At 44.0% G+C, this 18,594-nt stretch overlaps 2 protein-coding genes across 6 annotated transcripts in view; one reads left to right on the plus strand and one right to left on the minus strand.

Moving 5' to 3' along the window:
* SFXN2 (sideroflexin 2) overlaps positions 1 to 18,594 on the minus strand; it is a 64,260-nt gene that overhangs the window by 31,279 nt on the left and 14,387 nt on the right. The window lies entirely within an intron of this gene.
* The window catches only part of ARL3 (ADP ribosylation factor like GTPase 3), a 44,863-nt gene that overhangs the window by 13,248 nt on the left and 13,021 nt on the right, over positions 1 to 18,594 (plus strand). For all 5 annotated transcript variants that reach the window (XR_486083.3, XR_003765043.2, XR_003765042.2 and 2 more), the window contains exons 3-5: positions 84 to 200; positions 10,991 to 11,041; positions 14,469 to 14,654. Coding sequence is in view for 2 of the 5 variants with exons in the window: in XM_001511620.5 (XP_001511670.2) it covers positions 84 to 200; positions 10,991 to 11,041; positions 14,469 to 14,654 (354 nt within the window). In the remaining 3 variants the exon portion in view is untranslated. The remainder of the gene's footprint in view (positions 1 to 83; positions 201 to 10,990; positions 11,042 to 14,468; positions 14,655 to 18,594) is intronic.

Raw genomic sequence — 18,594 nt, forward strand, 5'->3', positions numbered from 1 at the left:
GACTGCGACATATGACCCTGTCAGATATCTGACCCCCCCCGGTGGAATTCAACTAGCTGATTTTTGCCTTCTTTCTGTTGCAGGGTTTTAACATCAAAAGTGTACAGTCTCAAGGTTTTAAATTAAATGTTTGGGACATTGGTGGACAGAGGAAGATCAGGCCATACTGGAGGAATTATTTTGAAAATACGGATGTGCTCGTAAGTAGCGCCTACTCCTGCACTAATTCCCAGTCTTCCCTGCTGTGTGTTAGGGACATTAGTGCTCTAATGTTCTTGTTGTCAGGAATTCTACTGCTAGAACATTAATCATCGTGAACTTATTAGCGTGGCTGGCAGTGAACCGCAGATCCGGCATAACTTCTAGAGGCTGTTTTGCTCGTTACTCTGTGACTGTTGTGCCCATGTCCACCTTGACAAAATAGTAATATTTTTAAGCACGCTCCGGTGATTCCAACAACGAAATGGCAAGTCGACAACCCCAGCTCTGAAACTAAATCATGTGCTCCTGTTCAAGTCAACGGGAGCAAATCCAGCGCTTCTCTGTCTACACCTGTAGAAAGGCAACAGCATGCCCACGTCACAAGGATGAGAGCTAGTGAGACGAATTCTCCTCTTGCTGCTCCAGCGTGCACAACAGCCCCTCCGGAAGTCCAGCCGGAAGAACATGTTCCCTCCCACTCCCTTCCCGAAGCTTCCTGTTGAGTGTTGGCGTCTGGCCTAGCCCTCCACAACACACCTCTCGCATGTTTCTTTGAGGCCAAGTGGCAGTGTTGTCGCAGCTGGCCAGACTGCGCCTCACAAACCATAGTACATTCGGTCCTTCTTCATCCTTCTTCGCTTCCCGTCCGCCTTATGCACGTATACTTTATTACTGATTATTTTGCCGCCATGGCAGTTTTCAGTGTACCACTGCAGCCTCTTCGGGCCTGGGCCAAGGAGGGAGAACTGGGGCTCCCAGCCCCGCTCCCTGGCCCCTAACTGGCTATCTCTTGGCCCACTGCCACTCCACACTCCTCCTCACCTCCCCGCCCGGAACGACAAGCCGGTATTCTGGGGAAAGGAATTTGTTTTTGATATGCAGGTCTCAGCCACAGCATGTGTTTGGTCTGCGGCTCTTTGGCTCCCAAGGCTCGGCTACCCCTGTGTTATGAGGAGAGCGCAGCCCACTTCATTCCTGGTAGAGCTACCGGGGGTGCACCCATGACTGACGTTCGTAACAGGGTTCGTGCAGCCAGGATTGTGTTGCTCGGCAATAACCCTAGGCTCTGGGTGAGGATAATTCTTAACAGCTCTTACCATGAGTCAAGCACTACTCTAAGCGCTGGGATAGATACAAGATCATCAGGTCAGACACGGTCCCTATACCACATGCATCTATAATAATAATAATGTTGGTATTTGTTAAGCGCTTACTATGTGCAGAGCACTGTTCTAATCTGCTTATGTGTCTTTGTGTCTGTTTATTGTTATATTGTACTCTCCCAAGTGCTTAGTATAGTGCTTTGCACACAGTAAGCGCTCAATAAATATGAATGAATGAATGGGGATCACAGTGTAAAAGGGAAGACATTCTTCTCTTCTCCTCTCACCTCCCCACTCTACGTAGATCTGCAGAAGCTTACTCTCTGATGGTTGGAATCAATCAGTCAGTGGTACTTACTGAGCACTCATTCTGTACAGAGCACTGTACTCCATGTTTGCGAAAGTACAAATAGAGTTGGTAGACGCAATCCCTGCCCACAAAGAGCAGTATAGCCTAGTGGAAAGAGCTTGGGCCTGGGAGTCAGAGGACCTGGGTTCTGATCCTGGCTCCACCATTTGACTGCTCTGTGATCTTGGGCAAGTTACGTAACTTCTCTGTGCCTCAGTTCCCTCATCTGTAAATTGGAGATTAAGACTGTGAACCCCACATGGGACATGGACTATGTCCAACCTAATTAACTTGTATCACCAGCACTTAGTAGAGTGCCTGGCACATAGTAAGCACTTAACAAATACCAATTTTTTTTAAAGCAGAACAGCCCATTTACTGGTATGCGTATGCAGCCTTAGACAAAGTAAAAATTAATGAATTAAAATAAGGAAGCGTAAAACACCAGGTGCCCCTTTTATTTCTACTGGAGGGGTGGGGAATTCCTGTCCTGCCACTGTACCAAATCTGTGGTTCGAGTGGGAAAGGAGAACAAGAAAAAAGAAGTTAGGAGATGGAAAAAAGAAAGGAAAAAGAAAACATAGCCTTCTTCTCCTTAATTCTTGTCCTTCAGGCCTCAACCATTCAGGGCCCGAGAGGAGGGGATGACCTCATTTTACACACAAGGTTACTGTTTTATTAGTTATGATTAAATGGTAATATAAACCGTAAACTAAAATGATTAATTTTGGACCCAAAATAGGCTGGCCAGGGTATATTCTGTCGTTTCATTGATCATAAGTGGAGAGAGATGAGTTAAGGCGAGTGTCCTAGGGAAATGAGACTTTCACCTCCAAGTTGCCAGCTTATGTAAGGCCCAGTGATGGCAGCACGTAAAGGCCTATGGTCTTTGATTGCTGATACCTGCCAGGAAGCCAGGGTAAGGCTCAAAAGGAAATCCTTCAAGGGAGCCTGGAAAGGGTCCTCAGTTCAGAGTTGTTGAAATTAGCGAATCTATCTTCTAGGTTGTGAAATGGAAAGTTGGGTCATAGGCAAGTTGTTTCGGCTATGTGTAAGAGAAACAACCCACATTCAGACAACAATCAGTTTAGCACAATGCCACTAGAGGAGCCTCCATACAGACGCACGAGGCATAGAATGCGAGACTAAATCTTGGATGGGCACTCGAATCTTTTCTTATTCCCATCCCTGTTGAGAGGAGGCACTGGGTGGGGAGCCATTGAGTCCCCAGGGTTAGATTACAAGCTTTGTGACCACATAGCACTACCACGCCAAGGTTATTGCAGCAGTTTGGAACTGGATTTTGCATGTGAAATCTTCAATTGTAAAGTTGGAAAAGTCCTGTTAAGCCGGAGACCAGATTATGTCGGTCTGACGCTGGAAATCTTTGAAGCAAGCTGTTTGCATTTGGGCATGACGAAACAGTTTCATCCTTCATTATCTCCTAACTTTGGAGGGAGAATTAAAAAATGAAACTTACATGAGTTTAAGGAGGAAAGAGCAGGGGTACTTTCGCTCGTTCTTCTGGCTGGTAGGAGATGTGGTCACGGTCTAATAATAATAATAATAATAATGATAATGTTGGTATTTGTTAAGCGCTTACTATGAGCAGAGCACTGTTCTAAGTGCTGGGGTAGATACAGGGTAATCAGGTTTGTCCCACGTGAGGCTCACAGTCTTAATCCCCATTTTACAGATGAGGTAACTGAGGCACAGAGAAGTTAAGTGACTTGCCCACAGTCACACAGCTGACAAGTGGCAGAGCTGGGATTCAGAACTAGTAGAAAAATGTATTTTTCCAAGTGTCCCTCCACAGTTAAACTATGTTTCCCATTGTCTGTCCTATCAAGAAGTTCTACTGATTTTAATCTTTTTAGTATTATTTATCAGAGGCATCATTAGTAGTATTTATTAAGCACTTACCATGTGCAAAGCACTGTACTAAGCCCTTGGGAGAAAGCATGGAGCTTCCCCAATTGGGATATACCATCTAGTCGGGGAGATGGGTAGGAAAATTATTTATTGTTATTAATAATAATTGTGGCACTTAAGTGCTTACTATGTGCTAGGCACTGTACTAAGTGCTGGGGTCGATACAAATAGACTAGAAGCAGCGTGGCTAGAGAAGAAGCGTGGCTCAGTGGAGAGAGCACGGGCTTGGGAGTCAGAGGTCATGGGTTCTAATCCTGGCTCCGCCCCTTGTCAGCTGTGTGACTTTGGGCAAGTCACTTAACTTCTCTGTGCCTCAGTTACCACATCTGTAAAATGGGGACTAAGACTGTGAGCCCCATGTGGGACAACCTGATCACCTTGTATCTCCCCCCCCAGTGCTTAAACAGTGCTTTGCACATAGTAAGCACTCAACAAATGCCATCATTATTATTATAACAAATAGTAGTTTGAATACATGAGGATAAAATAGTGTTTAACTGTGGTAATCACCAGTTAATCGCTGGAATTAGTTAAGCACCTGACCAGCTACAAAGCAATGTACTAAGTGGTGTGAGAGTACAGCAGAAACAGACACACCTTCCTTGCTCTCGAGAGGCTGATAATCTAAAAGGGGAGAACGACTGACAAAAGTTATTTTCAGGTGATTTAACTTTTCTCTGCTTTAGTTCCTTCAACTGTAAAATTGAGGGTTACTCCTGTGAACACCATATGGGACATCGACTGTGTCCAACCTGATAGTCTGTATCTACCTCAGCATTTTGTACAGAGCCTGGCACATAGTAAGCACTTAACAAATACCAAAAAATGAAAAAAAGAGTGTGCAGGAGGTTACAACAGTAAGTTCAATATATCAGAATGACATAGCAGAATAAGAAATTGAGTAAATGAAAGTCCAAATGAAAATAAACATATAAATTCATAATTTATAGGTGCTAGGGGTAACTGTTGAAGTAACACAGATAGGGTGTTGTGATTTGTAGTCTGAAAGAGGCAGCATTTTAAGAGAACTCTAAAAATGGGGAGAGCTGTGATCTGGTAGATTTTTTTTTGGTTGCAGGGGAGGGTGTAGAGGAGGATCTCCAGGCCAAGAAAGCATTTGTCTGCTGTGTGACCTTGGGCAAGTTATTTAACTTCTCTCTGCCTCAGTCATCTTATCTATAAAATGAGGATTAAGACTGTGAGCCCCATGTGGAACAGGGACCGGATCCAACCTGATTATCTTCTATCTCTTCCAGTGCTTAGAACAGTGCTCGTCCCATAGTAAGCACATAACAAATACCATAAATATTATTATTAATTATTATGAGCATGGGGAGGAAAGTGGGAGAGTTGAGATCGAAGTACAGTTAGAATGTTAGCTTAGCTTGCTGGGGAGGAGTGAGTAAAAAGAGTCAATATGTAAGATGGAGAGAGTTGGCAGAGAGCCCCAAAGGCAGTTGGGAGGAGTTTTGCTCAATTCGGAGGGAAATGAGAAGACTCTGGGGGCTTTGAGGAGAGGAGAGATAGGTGCACACTGACCCTTCAGGAAGATGATCCATGCAGCAGTGGTTAGTATAGAATGGAGAGGGGAGAAGCGGCTACAGCAGACCCATTATGACCAGCGTGGTACCTGACAGGTGGAGAGAAAGGAGAGGATTCAGGAAATGTTGTATATAACAAGATCTAGCAGGATTTAGCAGTAGATTGACTGCGTGCAGAAAGCCAAGGACAACCTCAAGATTTTAGGCTTCTGGCATAGGGAGGGTGGAATTGTTATCCCTAGAGGTAGGAAAGTTAGGAGTGGGTTTAGGAGGGAAGATGAGAAGTTCAGTTGTACATATGTTGAATTTTACTTAAAGCCAAATGGAGATGTTCTGGAGGCAGGGGGGAATTCAGGACTGTATTTTAGGAAAGAAGCGAGGAGCAGTATTCGAGGAGCTGATTGGAGTGGGAAAAAAGTGAGGAGATAAGTAAGGGAGAGAGAGCTGAGGGAAAAGAGTTTTTGAACAGGAGAAAAAGATAAATTACAACAGGCAGTGAATTTGAAAATGACAGAAGTTGGCCTGGTGCCTGGATTTCCACCAGCAGCATTCACCTGTACAAGTAGAGGAGCAGAGGAAGCAGACTGTGGGAGCAATCCAAACCTGGGACTTGATGGTGCGAGAGCAGGGAAGAGAAGGGGCAGGGGGACAACAGAATCACTTAGTACAGAAAGCAGAGTTGGGGGGGTGGTCTCTCACATCAAGGAATGAGAGGGCTGTCAGGGAGTCCAGGGGGAGTGTGATAGTGTTGGGGGAGTGGAGCGAATCCAGGGTTTATAAATCATGGTAGAGGGAGAGGATCGAATTCATCGGAGTGGGATTATGAATGAGGTGGCGGGTCAGAAAGTTATAGTCAGATAATGGCAGGTTGGAGTGCATAAGGTTTGAGGTGGAACGTAGCTGGAAGAGGATTAGGTATAGTATGTTGTCCATATTGATGAAGGGCTGAGTTGGGGTGAAGGCTGAGGTCAGGAGAGTTGAGCAGTGAAATAGAAGCAGGTAACTGAGGACGGGAGGGGGATAGACAGAATGGAGGTTGAGTCAGGGTAAGAGAAGGGAGTTAGAGTAGGAAGGTGACAAACCCCAACCTTTAACACAGTGCTTGCACATAGTAAGCACTTAATAAATACCATCATTAAAGATGATAACTATCACTGTTGTTATTGTTGTATTATAATATATAATAATGATGATGATGTAGTTGCGACTGGGAGGGCAGTTTGTTTTTTTTTTAGCAGTGACTGGTAGCTGTAGGAGGGTGGTAGAAATAACTAAATTCATGGCATTCAGTGGTATTTACTGAGCACTAAGGTCAGATGTGTTTTAAAACTCTTGAAGCCAGGTAGTGGCCTTCACTATGATATCTCTCTTACAATCAGTTCCAGCTTTTTGTATTAATGGGGGGCAGGGGGAGCACGAGTAAATAAAATCCATTGTTAATAACCCAGAGGCCTCATTGAAGCTAATACTTCCATCTTCCTTCACCTCGCCTTCTGGTGGAGGTGCTAATGAGTAGCAAAATGGCAAAAGACAGCAGGTTGGAAAAGAGAAAAAGTAAAGAGCCTGGATAATCCACAAATTGGATAAACAACCCCCAGGATGATCAAAAAGCATCTGTACTTTTATGGACTATATCACACCAGGAAATATTTTTTCCATTCTCCTTTTCTCTCACAAATAAGAGTGGAAACGATGACCCAGCAGACAGATCAAGGCTATGCCTCAGGAAAATTTCTAAGTGGCAGAGCTGTGCCGTAGTCTGAAAGTTTAAAGTTGATAGATTTAGTAGGTAACTCGGTTTGTGTTGTTCCATAAGGTGGAAGAGTTGACAGACACTCAACTTGTAGCGTGGCCTTGTGGAAGGAACACGGGCCTGAGAGTCAGAGAACCTGGGTTCTGATCCCGGTTCTGACAATTGCTTGTTATGTGACTTTGGGCAAGTCAGTTAACTTCTCTATGTCTCAGTTGCCTCAACTCTAAAAAGGGAATTCAATCCTCTTCCCTCCCTCTTAGACTATGAGCCCCATGTGGGAGAGGGATTGTGTCCAACCTGATAAACTTGTGTCTACCCCAGTGCTTAGAAGAATGCTCGATACATAGTAAGCACTTGACAAATGCCATTTAAAAAAACACTCATTCCTTTAGGTCCAACAGATACAGGCTTGCATCAAGAACTGTTCCCTTTTATGTGCAGTGTCGCTGAAGAGAGAGGGACTTTAATTCCCGTAAATGTGGTGGCTGACAGTAGAAAATAAGAAACCGTCAAAAGGCTACCACTTTTCTGCAAATGGTAGGAGGCTATGGTAAGGGAAAAGAGAAACATCAGAATAATAATAGTGATATTCGTTAAGTGCTTACTATGTGTCAAGCACCACAATAGGCATTGGGGTAGAGACAAGATAATCAGGTCCCACACAGGGCTCACACTCTTAAATAGAAAGGAGAACAGGTATGGAATCCCCATTTTGAGAGAACCTGAGGCCTAGAGATGCGAAGTGACTTGCCCAAGGTCACACAGCAGACAAGTGGCAGAACCGGGATTAGAACCCATGTCCTCTGACTCCCAGACCCGTGCTCTTTCAACTAAGCCACACTGTTATTAAAAATGAGGATAAAAAGATTGAATTCTTCCAGGGGAAAAAAAGGCAAAGCTTTAGGTGAAAAAAAATTGTGGGATTACTAGAGAGTGGTTTACTCGCTTGACCCATTTTTTGGTTTAAATGTAGCACCCGTTTTATAGGTTTTCCCCTTGGAATTATTGTACAGTAATTTCCTAATTCTTCACTGCAAGGTATTTGTGTGCTAAGCCAAAGACTATGAAAACCAGATGTGTGTAGTTTAAGAGAAAACAATTATTTTGAAAACACAATTGCCATAATGAAGAGTGTGTACCATAAAAATATCAAATAAGGAAACAGCTCTCTCTCAAAATTGGCACTTTCTACTCACAACGTGTCCATTTCTCTACTCCCTACTCTCCGGTCAGTTCAGAATGCAGTAAGTGTGGACTGAACAGTTTGCTCTGGGCTTTGACTCAAAGCCCCAGCTGTGACTCTCTGGTCAGGCTCAAACTAAATCGTGCGCTCCAAGCTTACACAAGGAAGTCTCATTTCCATGTAGATTTGGAAGCGACCTGGGCATTTGTGAATTTCAGGGTACTAATGAGGGTGCTCTAGACCTTGACGTGAGCCCCCTAAAAGCTAGGAGTTCTGGTGCAGCTGCTCTGCTGTGACAGAGAGCCTTCCCTGAGCTGACCTAGTCACCCCACTCATTGTCATTTCTCCAGCTCTGCATCACTTCCAGATCAAATTGGAACTCGTCCTTGCCTTTGAGACCTCCATTAAGTCTATAAATCTCTTCCTTCAAATCTTTTTTCTGCAGTATCCTCATATTCTCTATTCAGTACAGTAAAACCTCCTTTCTTACTACTCCCTTTGGTCTCCCACTCATCCATGCACCCTTCCATGCGGTCTTATATATTAAGAACAAGCTCCCAACTTCCTCTTCCACTTCTATCCATATTTGTTGTGTGAAGTCTGTATGGGATAGTCCTCTTTAAACCTCAGATATTATTGGAGCCAATTCAGCAATAAAGTACGTTTTCTACCAAACTGACCCTTGTTCCCAGTGGATTTCCTCTCCTTTCATAGAGTAAAGAAAAGAGTATAGTCAGTTCTTCTGTGGGGCACTTTCACTGTGCGATTTGAATGGAATTGTGGAAGATATGTCCTACCACATGAGGGGGACTCTCCCACGCACCTAATACAGTGCTCTGCACACTGTAAGCACTCAAATTCCATCGATTGAATGACTAGAACATGAGTTCTGAACAGAGATTCAGCCCTGAAGGAAACGGTTGTGTCTGCCCATGGCGTCACAGTGACCCTCTGCTAGTTTTCCTGGCTTTTTCCTCTGCCTTGTGAAACTGAACTAGCTGTAGTTTACCATTCCTTGCCTAGTCTTACTGTAATGACCCAGCGTTAGAGGACTGCACCATAGTTTGTGTTGCCTTGTGTCTTTGCAACTATGGGCCGCTGTATTTAATGCAGTAAATCAACTCTTACTGAATGCTCTTAAAAAAAACACATACGCAGCAGTAATATAGGAATATATATCAAACAATGTCAGATAATGGTGGTAACAATAACAATAAAAATTGTGGTATCCTTTAAGCACTTACTGTATTCTAAGCAATGTACTAAGCACTGGGGTAGAGACAAGATATTCAGGTGGGATGCAGTTCCTGTCCCTCATGGGGCTCAGTTTAAGGGATTGGGAGGACAGTTATTGAATACCCATTTTACAGATAGGAAACTGAGGCACAGAGAAGTTAAGTGACCTGTCCAAGGTCACACAGGAGGCAAATGATGAAGCTGGAATTAGAACCCAGGTCCTCTGATTCCTAAGCCAGTGCTCTTTCCATGAGGCCACAGTGATATCTTTCCACCATGAACTCTCTAACCCATTAATTCCCACTGAATCGATGGTTTCTTGACATTTTTTTTCCCATAAAAGGAAGTTCTTCAGGAAAGCAACTGTAGTATTGTAGTACAACTGGAAGGGGTGTGGGGAGTTCTTTTCAAGCTAAAAGCTAAAGAAGATTTTGAGATTAAGAACCAAAAATGAGACTAGGGCCAGGCACTGAAAACAGCCATCATGTTCAGCATAAAAAGGAACACTCTTTGTGTGAACCTGGTGTTGCCAGAACCATCCGTGCACATCCATCTTTTCAGCCACACTTTCACCCATAGGCAAATTTCCCCATCGGTGGCATCATCTCTGAACACAAAGAACAACGATATATTTATGTCTTGTCTGTCGATTTTAAATTGGGAATCCCAACAGGCAGAGAGAGTAAATCTAATTCCATGTTCTGCAGAGCACCTTGCATATTGTTGGCAATGAGCAAACTATGGTGAGTAATAATAATAACCAGGCCATAAAAACTCAGAGTCAAAGATAATTATTCCTCCTCCCCCTCTTCTCATTCCTCCCCTCAAAAAGGAAGTTAGAGGTGTAGGGTACTCTTGAGAGCATGTATTATTTATGTAATGGTTCAGGCTGAACTTGGTTTCTGGTATTTGTCTGTTGGTGACTAGATGACAGTGCATTAAGCAGAAGAATTTTAATTGGTTTTGTTTCAGGAGGGAGTCTGGTTTTGGCATGAAGCGCAGAGAATTTGACGTGCATGCAAGATTGCCTACGCACAGTGCTGACTGTGTACCCGTTCGTGTAATTTAGCATGTTTGAAAGTGATAGTTTTGATATTGCTTCTCATTGAGGATGCACTTTCTTAATGAGATTTCTCATTATTCCATTGTTTTAATTACAATTTTTAATTCTTTAAAAGAAATTTGGGCCTAGGGATTGGTACTGAATCCCCAAGTCTGTTTTTTTCTAGCATCCAAGTCTTTCCCATCCTTTCCTGGTGCCCTGAGGCAGGAGTAGCTTCTGACCCTCAGAAATTAGAGATGGAAGATGCCTACTCTCTCATTCTCCTCATCCTCTGCAGTCGGTAAAAGACATTGCCTATACAGTGCCTCTTCAATCAGTCAATCAATCAATGGTATTTATTGGGCGCTTACTGTGTGCAGAGCACTCTTCTGATCTGGTCATTTGTTTTTGAATGACTCAGAATGATGCCTTTAGGATTGCCTGCTTTCACAATGGCTTCTGTCGACGAGGAGGTATTTTCTAAATATCACCTCCTTTCTTCTGTTTCTCTTAATGAGATGGAGCCTGCCCACACGGGTGAATGCCGTGAGGTAGGCATCTGGGTACTCTACTGAGCTTGGATCAATTTCTATAAGCAGCCCGATATTTTTCTCTACCTACTAATAAACCCTTCCCTGCTTCCTTTGTAGATATACGTTATCGACAGCGCAGACAGAAAAAGATTTGAAGAGACGGGCCAGGTAAATAATTTCTCTGTCTAAATATTTTCCAAATAACTGAGTGGCCATTAATCTGCCATGTAAATGTTTGAGAGTTAGGGAGTTATTTTTTTGTTTAACCTTTGCAGTTCAAACAAGACGGTCCTTCTGGCAACCAGGCAAAAGTACCATTTGTCTAAAAAAGAAAATTAGTAGACCGAGTCCTTTAAACAAAAAAGGCATAATCAAATTAAACGGATAAGACACGAGCAAATGGGACTTAACACTGAAGGTTAAAACCTCTTCAGGTTTTTTTTCAGGCCTGCCAAAAGCCAACCCAGAGGAACTCTTTACTGAGGAATTCTATTTACATCTTTCAAATATTGACTTAACTGTCCCGAGGGTTAAATCTAAAAAGTTTAAAGGGGTTTCAAGAAATGTGGAGCCCAAATAAAAGGTGCTCTTGTTCCCAAGCCAAGAAAGGAAGCACACCTCGAGCCTAGGTTCAATTCCAAACATAGGCTCCGCATCAAAGGTACTCAGATAGGCTGCTGGTTTCAGCTTCAGAGAAGGGTGGGTGAGAAGGATGTGAAAAGGCACCATTTTCTTGTTCCTTGAGTCAGTGGATGCAACCCCCCCCCCATGTGAGAGGTCAGGAAAAGTCTCACAGCCTTTTATTATTATCCTTATTGTTATCATTATTATATTTGTTAAGCATTTACTGAATTTTTCAAACACTGTTCTAAGTACTGGGGTAGATACAAGTGAATCAGGTTGGACTGTCTCTGTCCTACATCCGGCTCACAGTCTAAGTAGGAGGGAGAACAGGTATTAAATCCCCATTTTACAGTTGAGGAAACTGAAGGACAGACATGTGAAGTGACTTGCCCTGGGTTACACAGCAAGCATTTGACAGAGTTAGGATTACAACCCAGAACTTCTAGCTCCCAAATACTTGCTCTTTTCACTGGGCCTTCCCAAGGTCTTTTTTGGAGTGGGTTTTGGGGACGTGGATTGCTCTTACTATCTCCGTAGGCCCTGGATTGAGTCCTCTCCGGTACAGTCCATCAAACTGGCATACTGAAGGGCCTGGGTCACAGTTAACTTGAGCCTGGAAACCAGGGGCGTGGTTTTGACACTGCTCTCCTGAGCCATCCAGTTTCTCTCTGAGGGCATGCATATCCTCTACTCCTGTGTTGTATATAGAACAAAGAAATGGATTGTGCAAAATGGCTCGAAAAGTGCTCGAAACCCACCGTCGACTTGGTGTAGATAAACCTCACCCCCAATCAGAACAACTCCCTCTACCTAAGAGCAGGGTCTTCCCTGGGTAGGCTGAGGCAACTGGTGAGTAGCCCAGTCAGCCAGTGGTATTTATTGAGCAAGTACTGTGTGCCAAGCACCGTGCTGAGCGCTTGGGAGAGTATAATATAACAGAGTTGGTAGAAATGTTCCCTGTCACCAATGACCTTACAGCCTAAGAGGACGAGCTTACAGCCCAGGTTAGGATAAAAATACTTAAACCTCCATGATGCCCCTGAGAGCTCCGGGAATCCAGCAGGGCAGACATTCAGATCTCCTTATTTGAAAACACATTAGCTTCACTTTCGTACTTTCGTACCAGGCTTTCTGGACTACCTACACATGCCGGCTTCACTTAACTTGTATATAGAAGTCCTTCGAATCCGGGGCTTCTAGGCCACAGCTACTCTAAACTCACATTGGGGCCGTCCAAGTTTGTGCTGACTCCAAAAAGACATAATAGACATCTGTTTAAATCCTGGTGGGCAGATTAGATTTAGTACATTGGAAAAAAAAACTGACCAAGCAAACATCTCTTCCTGTGCAGGCTCATCAGTTTCAGATAGTTCCCGCCTCAAGTTAGAAGAGCCTGTCTTTGCAGAACTTTTATATTTCTGAAACACAATTCAGCACCCAAAGAACCGCAACAGAAATGAGGCACAAACTTGAGGCATGAATAGGGTTTGCCCTCCCTCCCACTCACTACCTCCAGTTGGACAGTTCAGTGTGAAGCTCAGGATTCAGGAGATGCAGGTAGTGAGAGGTCCAGAAGAGAGGAGTAGCAAGAAGCTGTCCAGCCTAATGTGGAGTATACTGCTGTCCACCTGAACAGTCCAAGGCTCAAAATAGCAATAGGGATGCACTGCTGAAGCTGAGCAAGAGTGGCAAAAATACTCAGGCCCAACAGTGCTTTCACTGAGGTCATGGGTTGTAATTCTTGTTCTGCCACTTGCCTGCTGTGTGACCCTGGGCAAGTCACTTCACTTCTCTGTGCCTTAGTGACCTCATCTGTAAAATGGAGATTGCGACTGTGAGCCCCACGTGGAACAGGGACTGTGTCCAACCCAATTTGCTTGTATCCACCCCAGCACTTAATACAGTGCCTGGCACATAGTAAGTGCTTAACAAATTTCATTATTATTATTATTATCATAACAAGATTGCTTAATAGCAGTTGAGAGTCACACACTGCCTCAAAACTTCACTTACAGCATGTTCCTGAGGTTTAGTGATGAATGTGAGAACGGTAGGCCAAAGGGCACCCTGAAAAATTCTATTTAGGACCATTGGAACTGTCCATATGTTTTGGGCTGTAAGCTCCTTGATCCAAGACAAGGATCTTGTCTACCAACTCTATACTATTGTATTTTCCCAATCACTTAGTACAGTGCTCTCTGTAGATAGTAAGTGCTCAGTAAATACCACTGAGCAAAGAGGATAGAAATTAAGAAAAGAATCCTTGCCTCTAAACTCTAAACATTTGCTAATGATAATAATTATGGTATTTCTTAAGCGCTTAGTATGTCAAGCACTGTTCTAACTGCTGGGGTAGATCCAAGTTATTCAGGTGGGACACAGTCCTTGTCCCCCATGGAACTGTCCCCATCTCCCCTCTAGACTCTAAGCCTGCTGGGGTCAGGGAACAGGTCTGCCAACTCTATTGTATTATCCTCTCCCAAGTTCATAGTACAGTGCTCTGCACATAGTAAGCACTTAGTAAATACAATTGATTGATTGGGGAACAGTCCAAGTAGAAGGAAGAACAGGTATTGAATCCCTATTTTACACATAAGGAAACTGAGGCACAGAGAAGTGAAGTGACTTGCCAAAGATCACACAGCAAACGAGTGGCTGAGATGGGATTAGAGTCCAGGTCCCGACTCCTAGGCCTGTGTTCTTTCCAGTAGGACACGCTGCTTCTTTGCTAATTTCGAAGTTTGGAATGCCCCCATAAAATGTTGTTGAAACGGCATTTATATGAACTGCGGGCAAAGATATCTGGTAAAGCTTGACTGTCTGGTAATCTGATCTAAGCTTCACTTGGAAGATTCACATTCAGCATTTGCCCTAAATATTTTTCAAAGTAGAGGCAAGGTCAACGAGCAGATGGTATAACATTGGGTTGTTGGGTTTTTTTGTTTCTTCCCCCCTTTCCAAAATGATACAGGAGCTAGCCGAATTACTGGATGAAGAAAAACTAAGCAGCGTTCCAGTGCTCATCTTTGCTAATAAACAGGATTTGCTCACGGCTGCCCCAGCCTCCGAGATTGCCGAAGGACTTAACCTGCACACAATCCGCGACCGAGTCTGGCAGATCCAGTCTTGCTCGGCCCTCACAGGAGAGGGGGTGCAGGTGAGAGGATGGGGGAAGTGCTGTCGGGTTGGCAAAACAAAGCCCAAGAGAGGATTTCCGCCTCACTGGTTTCTGTGGGCCTGACGGGAAGAATGTTGAAATTGGGGCCCCTGAACTGTCAAAGAATCCATTCTCATGTGTAAAGCATCATTTACAAAACTGGATTTTTTCCCTCTTCCACCTTGAAAACCGAAATCAATGGGCATTAGTTGTCATCTGGTCATTGGGAAAGGGTCATATCAGTAAGCATGTATTTGTCCAAGTAACAGCAGGGGTGTTGCCTTGGGGGTGGGTGGGGAGTTTCTGACCCTATTATGGATCTCTGGGCCTCTTGGAAAAGGCACTAAGAGAGCCATTGAAACTCGAACACACTAGCAGTCCAGCCAGGTTTTTTTTGGGTTTTTTTGTGGGTGTGTTGGTTACCTCCCCTGCCCTCAGGGTTGGTGTCTGCTTCCTGCTACCTCAGTCTGGTTTCCCAGCGGGGGTGCTCTTCTAACAGAAGGGCCCCCGCTGGGTACCGAGGAATTGTAAGTTCTGTCTCTCATCATCTATTAATTTGGGAAAGAAAACTGCTGTAAACCAGACTCTCAAGAGCTATAGCCTCCTTAAAGAGTGGCGAACAGGTTCACATATCCCGCACGCTCCCCAAAGCAGCCTTATACTTCCTCATCCCGAGTGCCCCTTTAAACATTTGGTTTGCCTAACAGAGATGTGTTAGTGTCACAGTGTACACTGAGGGCATTTGAGTAGAATATTGTGCGAAATTTAACAGCACTGAAAGAAATGATGCCATCTCTCTTGATTGCCATATGGTGCTTGGCTCCAAAGATGCAACCCTATTCGCCTTTCTCTGAACTTGGCTCTTTGGAAGTGAAGGACTCAGATTTGAATCCCGATGAGTGTTCTGCAGCCTCTTTCCATTTCCTTTTTATATGGCCTTCTTTCCTCTCTCCCAAGGCATCTGTCCCCTATCTATCTTCAGACTGCCCGACAGTTTTTATCGCAAGCAAATAATTTCCTAGAATTGTCTCTATTTTTCCTTACGGTTTGCTGCCTGTCTTTTTTGCTCTTCGAGACCCAGGCAGTGTCCTTAATAAAATCTGCTTATGGGTTTCTATCTGAATACATGAAGGCAAAATCCAAATTAGCTTGGAATTAGCCCGGTAATCAACTAAACAATTAAAACTAAACACTGTGGTTCTCTAGGTTTACCACTATCCCATGGGCAGCAGCGGTCCTAGTGGTTAGAGCCTGGGCCTCGGAGTCAGAAGGACCTGGGCTGTAATCCCGGCTCCACCACTTGTCTGCTCTGTGACCTTGGGAAAGGTCTCTTCACTTCTCTTTGCTCTGTAAAATGGGGATTAAGACTGTGAGCCCCATGTGGGTCAGGACTGCATCCAACCTGATTACCTTGTATATACTCCAGTGCTTAGAACAGTGCTTGGCACATAGTAGGTGCTTAACAGATACCATTAAGAAAAGTATTCCGCTCCTGAAGTAGATGGTAGTCAGTGAAAGGGCTGTGTCAAGCATTTCCTAAAGGCAGAGCCTTGAATTATGTGCTCTGGGAGTTATAAAGAAAAAAAATGAACCAGGCTTTATGCAAGAAGTACTACAGCCTAATGCCAGAAGGGAGGGAAATTAGCACAAATATTCAAGTAGTAAAAAGTGTTATTATGGTATTTGTTAAACACTTACTCCGTGTTCTAAGCACTGGGGTAGATACAAGTTAATCAGGTTGGAGATGGAGCTCGAAGCCTATATTGGAGGGAGAACAAGATTTGAATCCCCATTTTTCAGATGAGGAAACTGAGGCACAGAAAAGCTAAGTGACTTGCCCAAGGTCAACAAGCAAGCAAGGGGCTGAGCAAGAATTTGAACCCAGGTCCTCTGACTCCTAGGCCTGTGCTTTTTTTTTTAATGGCATTTGTTAAGCACTATGTGCCAAGCACTGTACTAAGAGCTGGTGTAGATACAAGCTAATTGGGTTGGTCACAGTCCATGTCCCACATATGGCTCACAGTCTGAATCCCCATTTTACAGATGAGGTGACTGAGGCACAGAGAATAATGTTGGTATTTGTTAAGTGCTTACTATGTGCCGAGCACTGTTCTAAGCGCTGGGGTAGAATTACAGGGTAATCAGGTTGTCCCACGTGAGGCTCACAGTCTTAATCCCCATTTTACAGATGAGGTAACTGAGGCACAGAGAAGTTGTGACTTGCCCACAGTCACACAGCTGACAAGTAATAATAATAATAATAATGTTGGTATTTGTTAAGCGCTTACTATGTGCCGAGCACTGTTCTAAGCGCTGGGGTAGAATCAGGGGAATCAGGTTGTCCCACGTGGGGCTCACAGTCTTAATCCCCATTTTACAGATGAGGTAACTGAGGCACCGAGAAGTTAAGTGACTTGCCCAAAGTCACACAGCTGACAAGTGGCCAGAGCCTGGATTCGAACCCATGACCTCTGACTCCCACTTTCCACTGAGCCACGTTGCTTCTCTAATGGTATTTGTTAAGTGCTTACTATGTGCAAAGCACTGTTCTAAGCGCTCGGGGAGATACAGGGAAATCAGGTTTCCCACGTGAGGCTCACAGTCTTCATCCCCATTTTTCAGATGAGGTAACTGAGGCACAGAGAAGTGAAGTGACATGCCCACAGTCACACAGCTGACAAGCGGCGGAGCTGGGATTCGAACCCAGGTCCTCTAGAGATGATGAGCCAGCCCCAGGCCACTCCCATTAATGCTCTTTCTAGAACTGGAATTTTTAAAGCTTCAAAGCATGCTAGAAAGAGCCCTCAACCTCAGTTTTAATGAATCTTTTTCAGAATCTGCTCTGACCTAGCCTAGCAACCGTAGGGACACAGAGGGAGAATTGGAGTGGGGTACTCTAGTTCCGCTCGCTACCTATGGTCGTAACTAGTTGGAAAGGCAAATCATCTCAGCTCCTGGTGTGCCTCATGGATGCTATATTCATGTGGCCAAAGACCCAGAGAAAAGATCAAATCATCTTCTTGTCTTGGGGAAAAAGGAGTCGTCCCCCCCCCCGAACCTCTCCAGATAACCCAAAATACCAATGCAGTATCTCTGCACTATTTTTTTTTCCAGGAAAAGAAATATCTTTTGGGTGATCATTCCTAAATTAAGCAAATGGGAAATGACAGATCTGTAATCCTTTTTCATTTGGCCAGAGTATCGGAAGAAAAGAAAAAAAGCCAAACAGCGGTGAACAGTGAAGCTCTTGTTCCTTAAGCCTGCCGTAGGGACCTGGGAAAGGAGGGGGAGAGGTTTCTAGAATAAGCACTTTGAGGAGTGGCATTAAATCTGAAGGGCACAGCTTCAGAGCAGCCTGGGGGGACTTCATCGCACTCCCCCCCATTATTGTCGGGGGGGTGGGGAGTTGTGCAGCTTGATCTCTGCTCGTAGCTTTGAAACCATCTCAGAGAGATGAGAGGTGACCTTTGAAGCCAAGATGCAGAAGATATTTAGGACAAAGTAGAGGGAGTAAGCATGCAAGCAGAGGGGAAGTATGAACTATTTTAAATGAAGCACCGAGTGAAGAATATGCCAGAAAACGGTACAGTTTTGATAAGAGAGGCCTTTCCGGAAGAGGCGCTTTCAAGAACAGAGTTCACGGGGGAAAGATAACATGAGAGACCCAAGAAAGAACTATGAGCAAGAAAAATAATGACTTTATATGGAGGAGAAGTAGTTTGAAGGTCACTTAATTAGTTTAGTAGATAGTACCATGGTGTATAGAATTGGGTAGTTAAGACTGGGATTTCAAGGTTAATGAGATTAGATTATGGTTAATAGAATGATATAAATTTAGAGAATTTAACCATTATTTGAAATGGGTTATTTAATAAAAATGTTAATTAAGAAGGGAATCCGCTGTCTTACTGTCCTTTAATGTTAACCTTTTGGGATCGGA

This window comes from Ornithorhynchus anatinus, chromosome 16 (assembly GCF_004115215.2).
Source record: "Ornithorhynchus anatinus isolate Pmale09 chromosome 16, mOrnAna1.pri.v4, whole genome shotgun sequence".
Lineage (NCBI taxonomy): Eukaryota > Metazoa > Chordata > Mammalia > Monotremata > Ornithorhynchidae > Ornithorhynchus > Ornithorhynchus anatinus.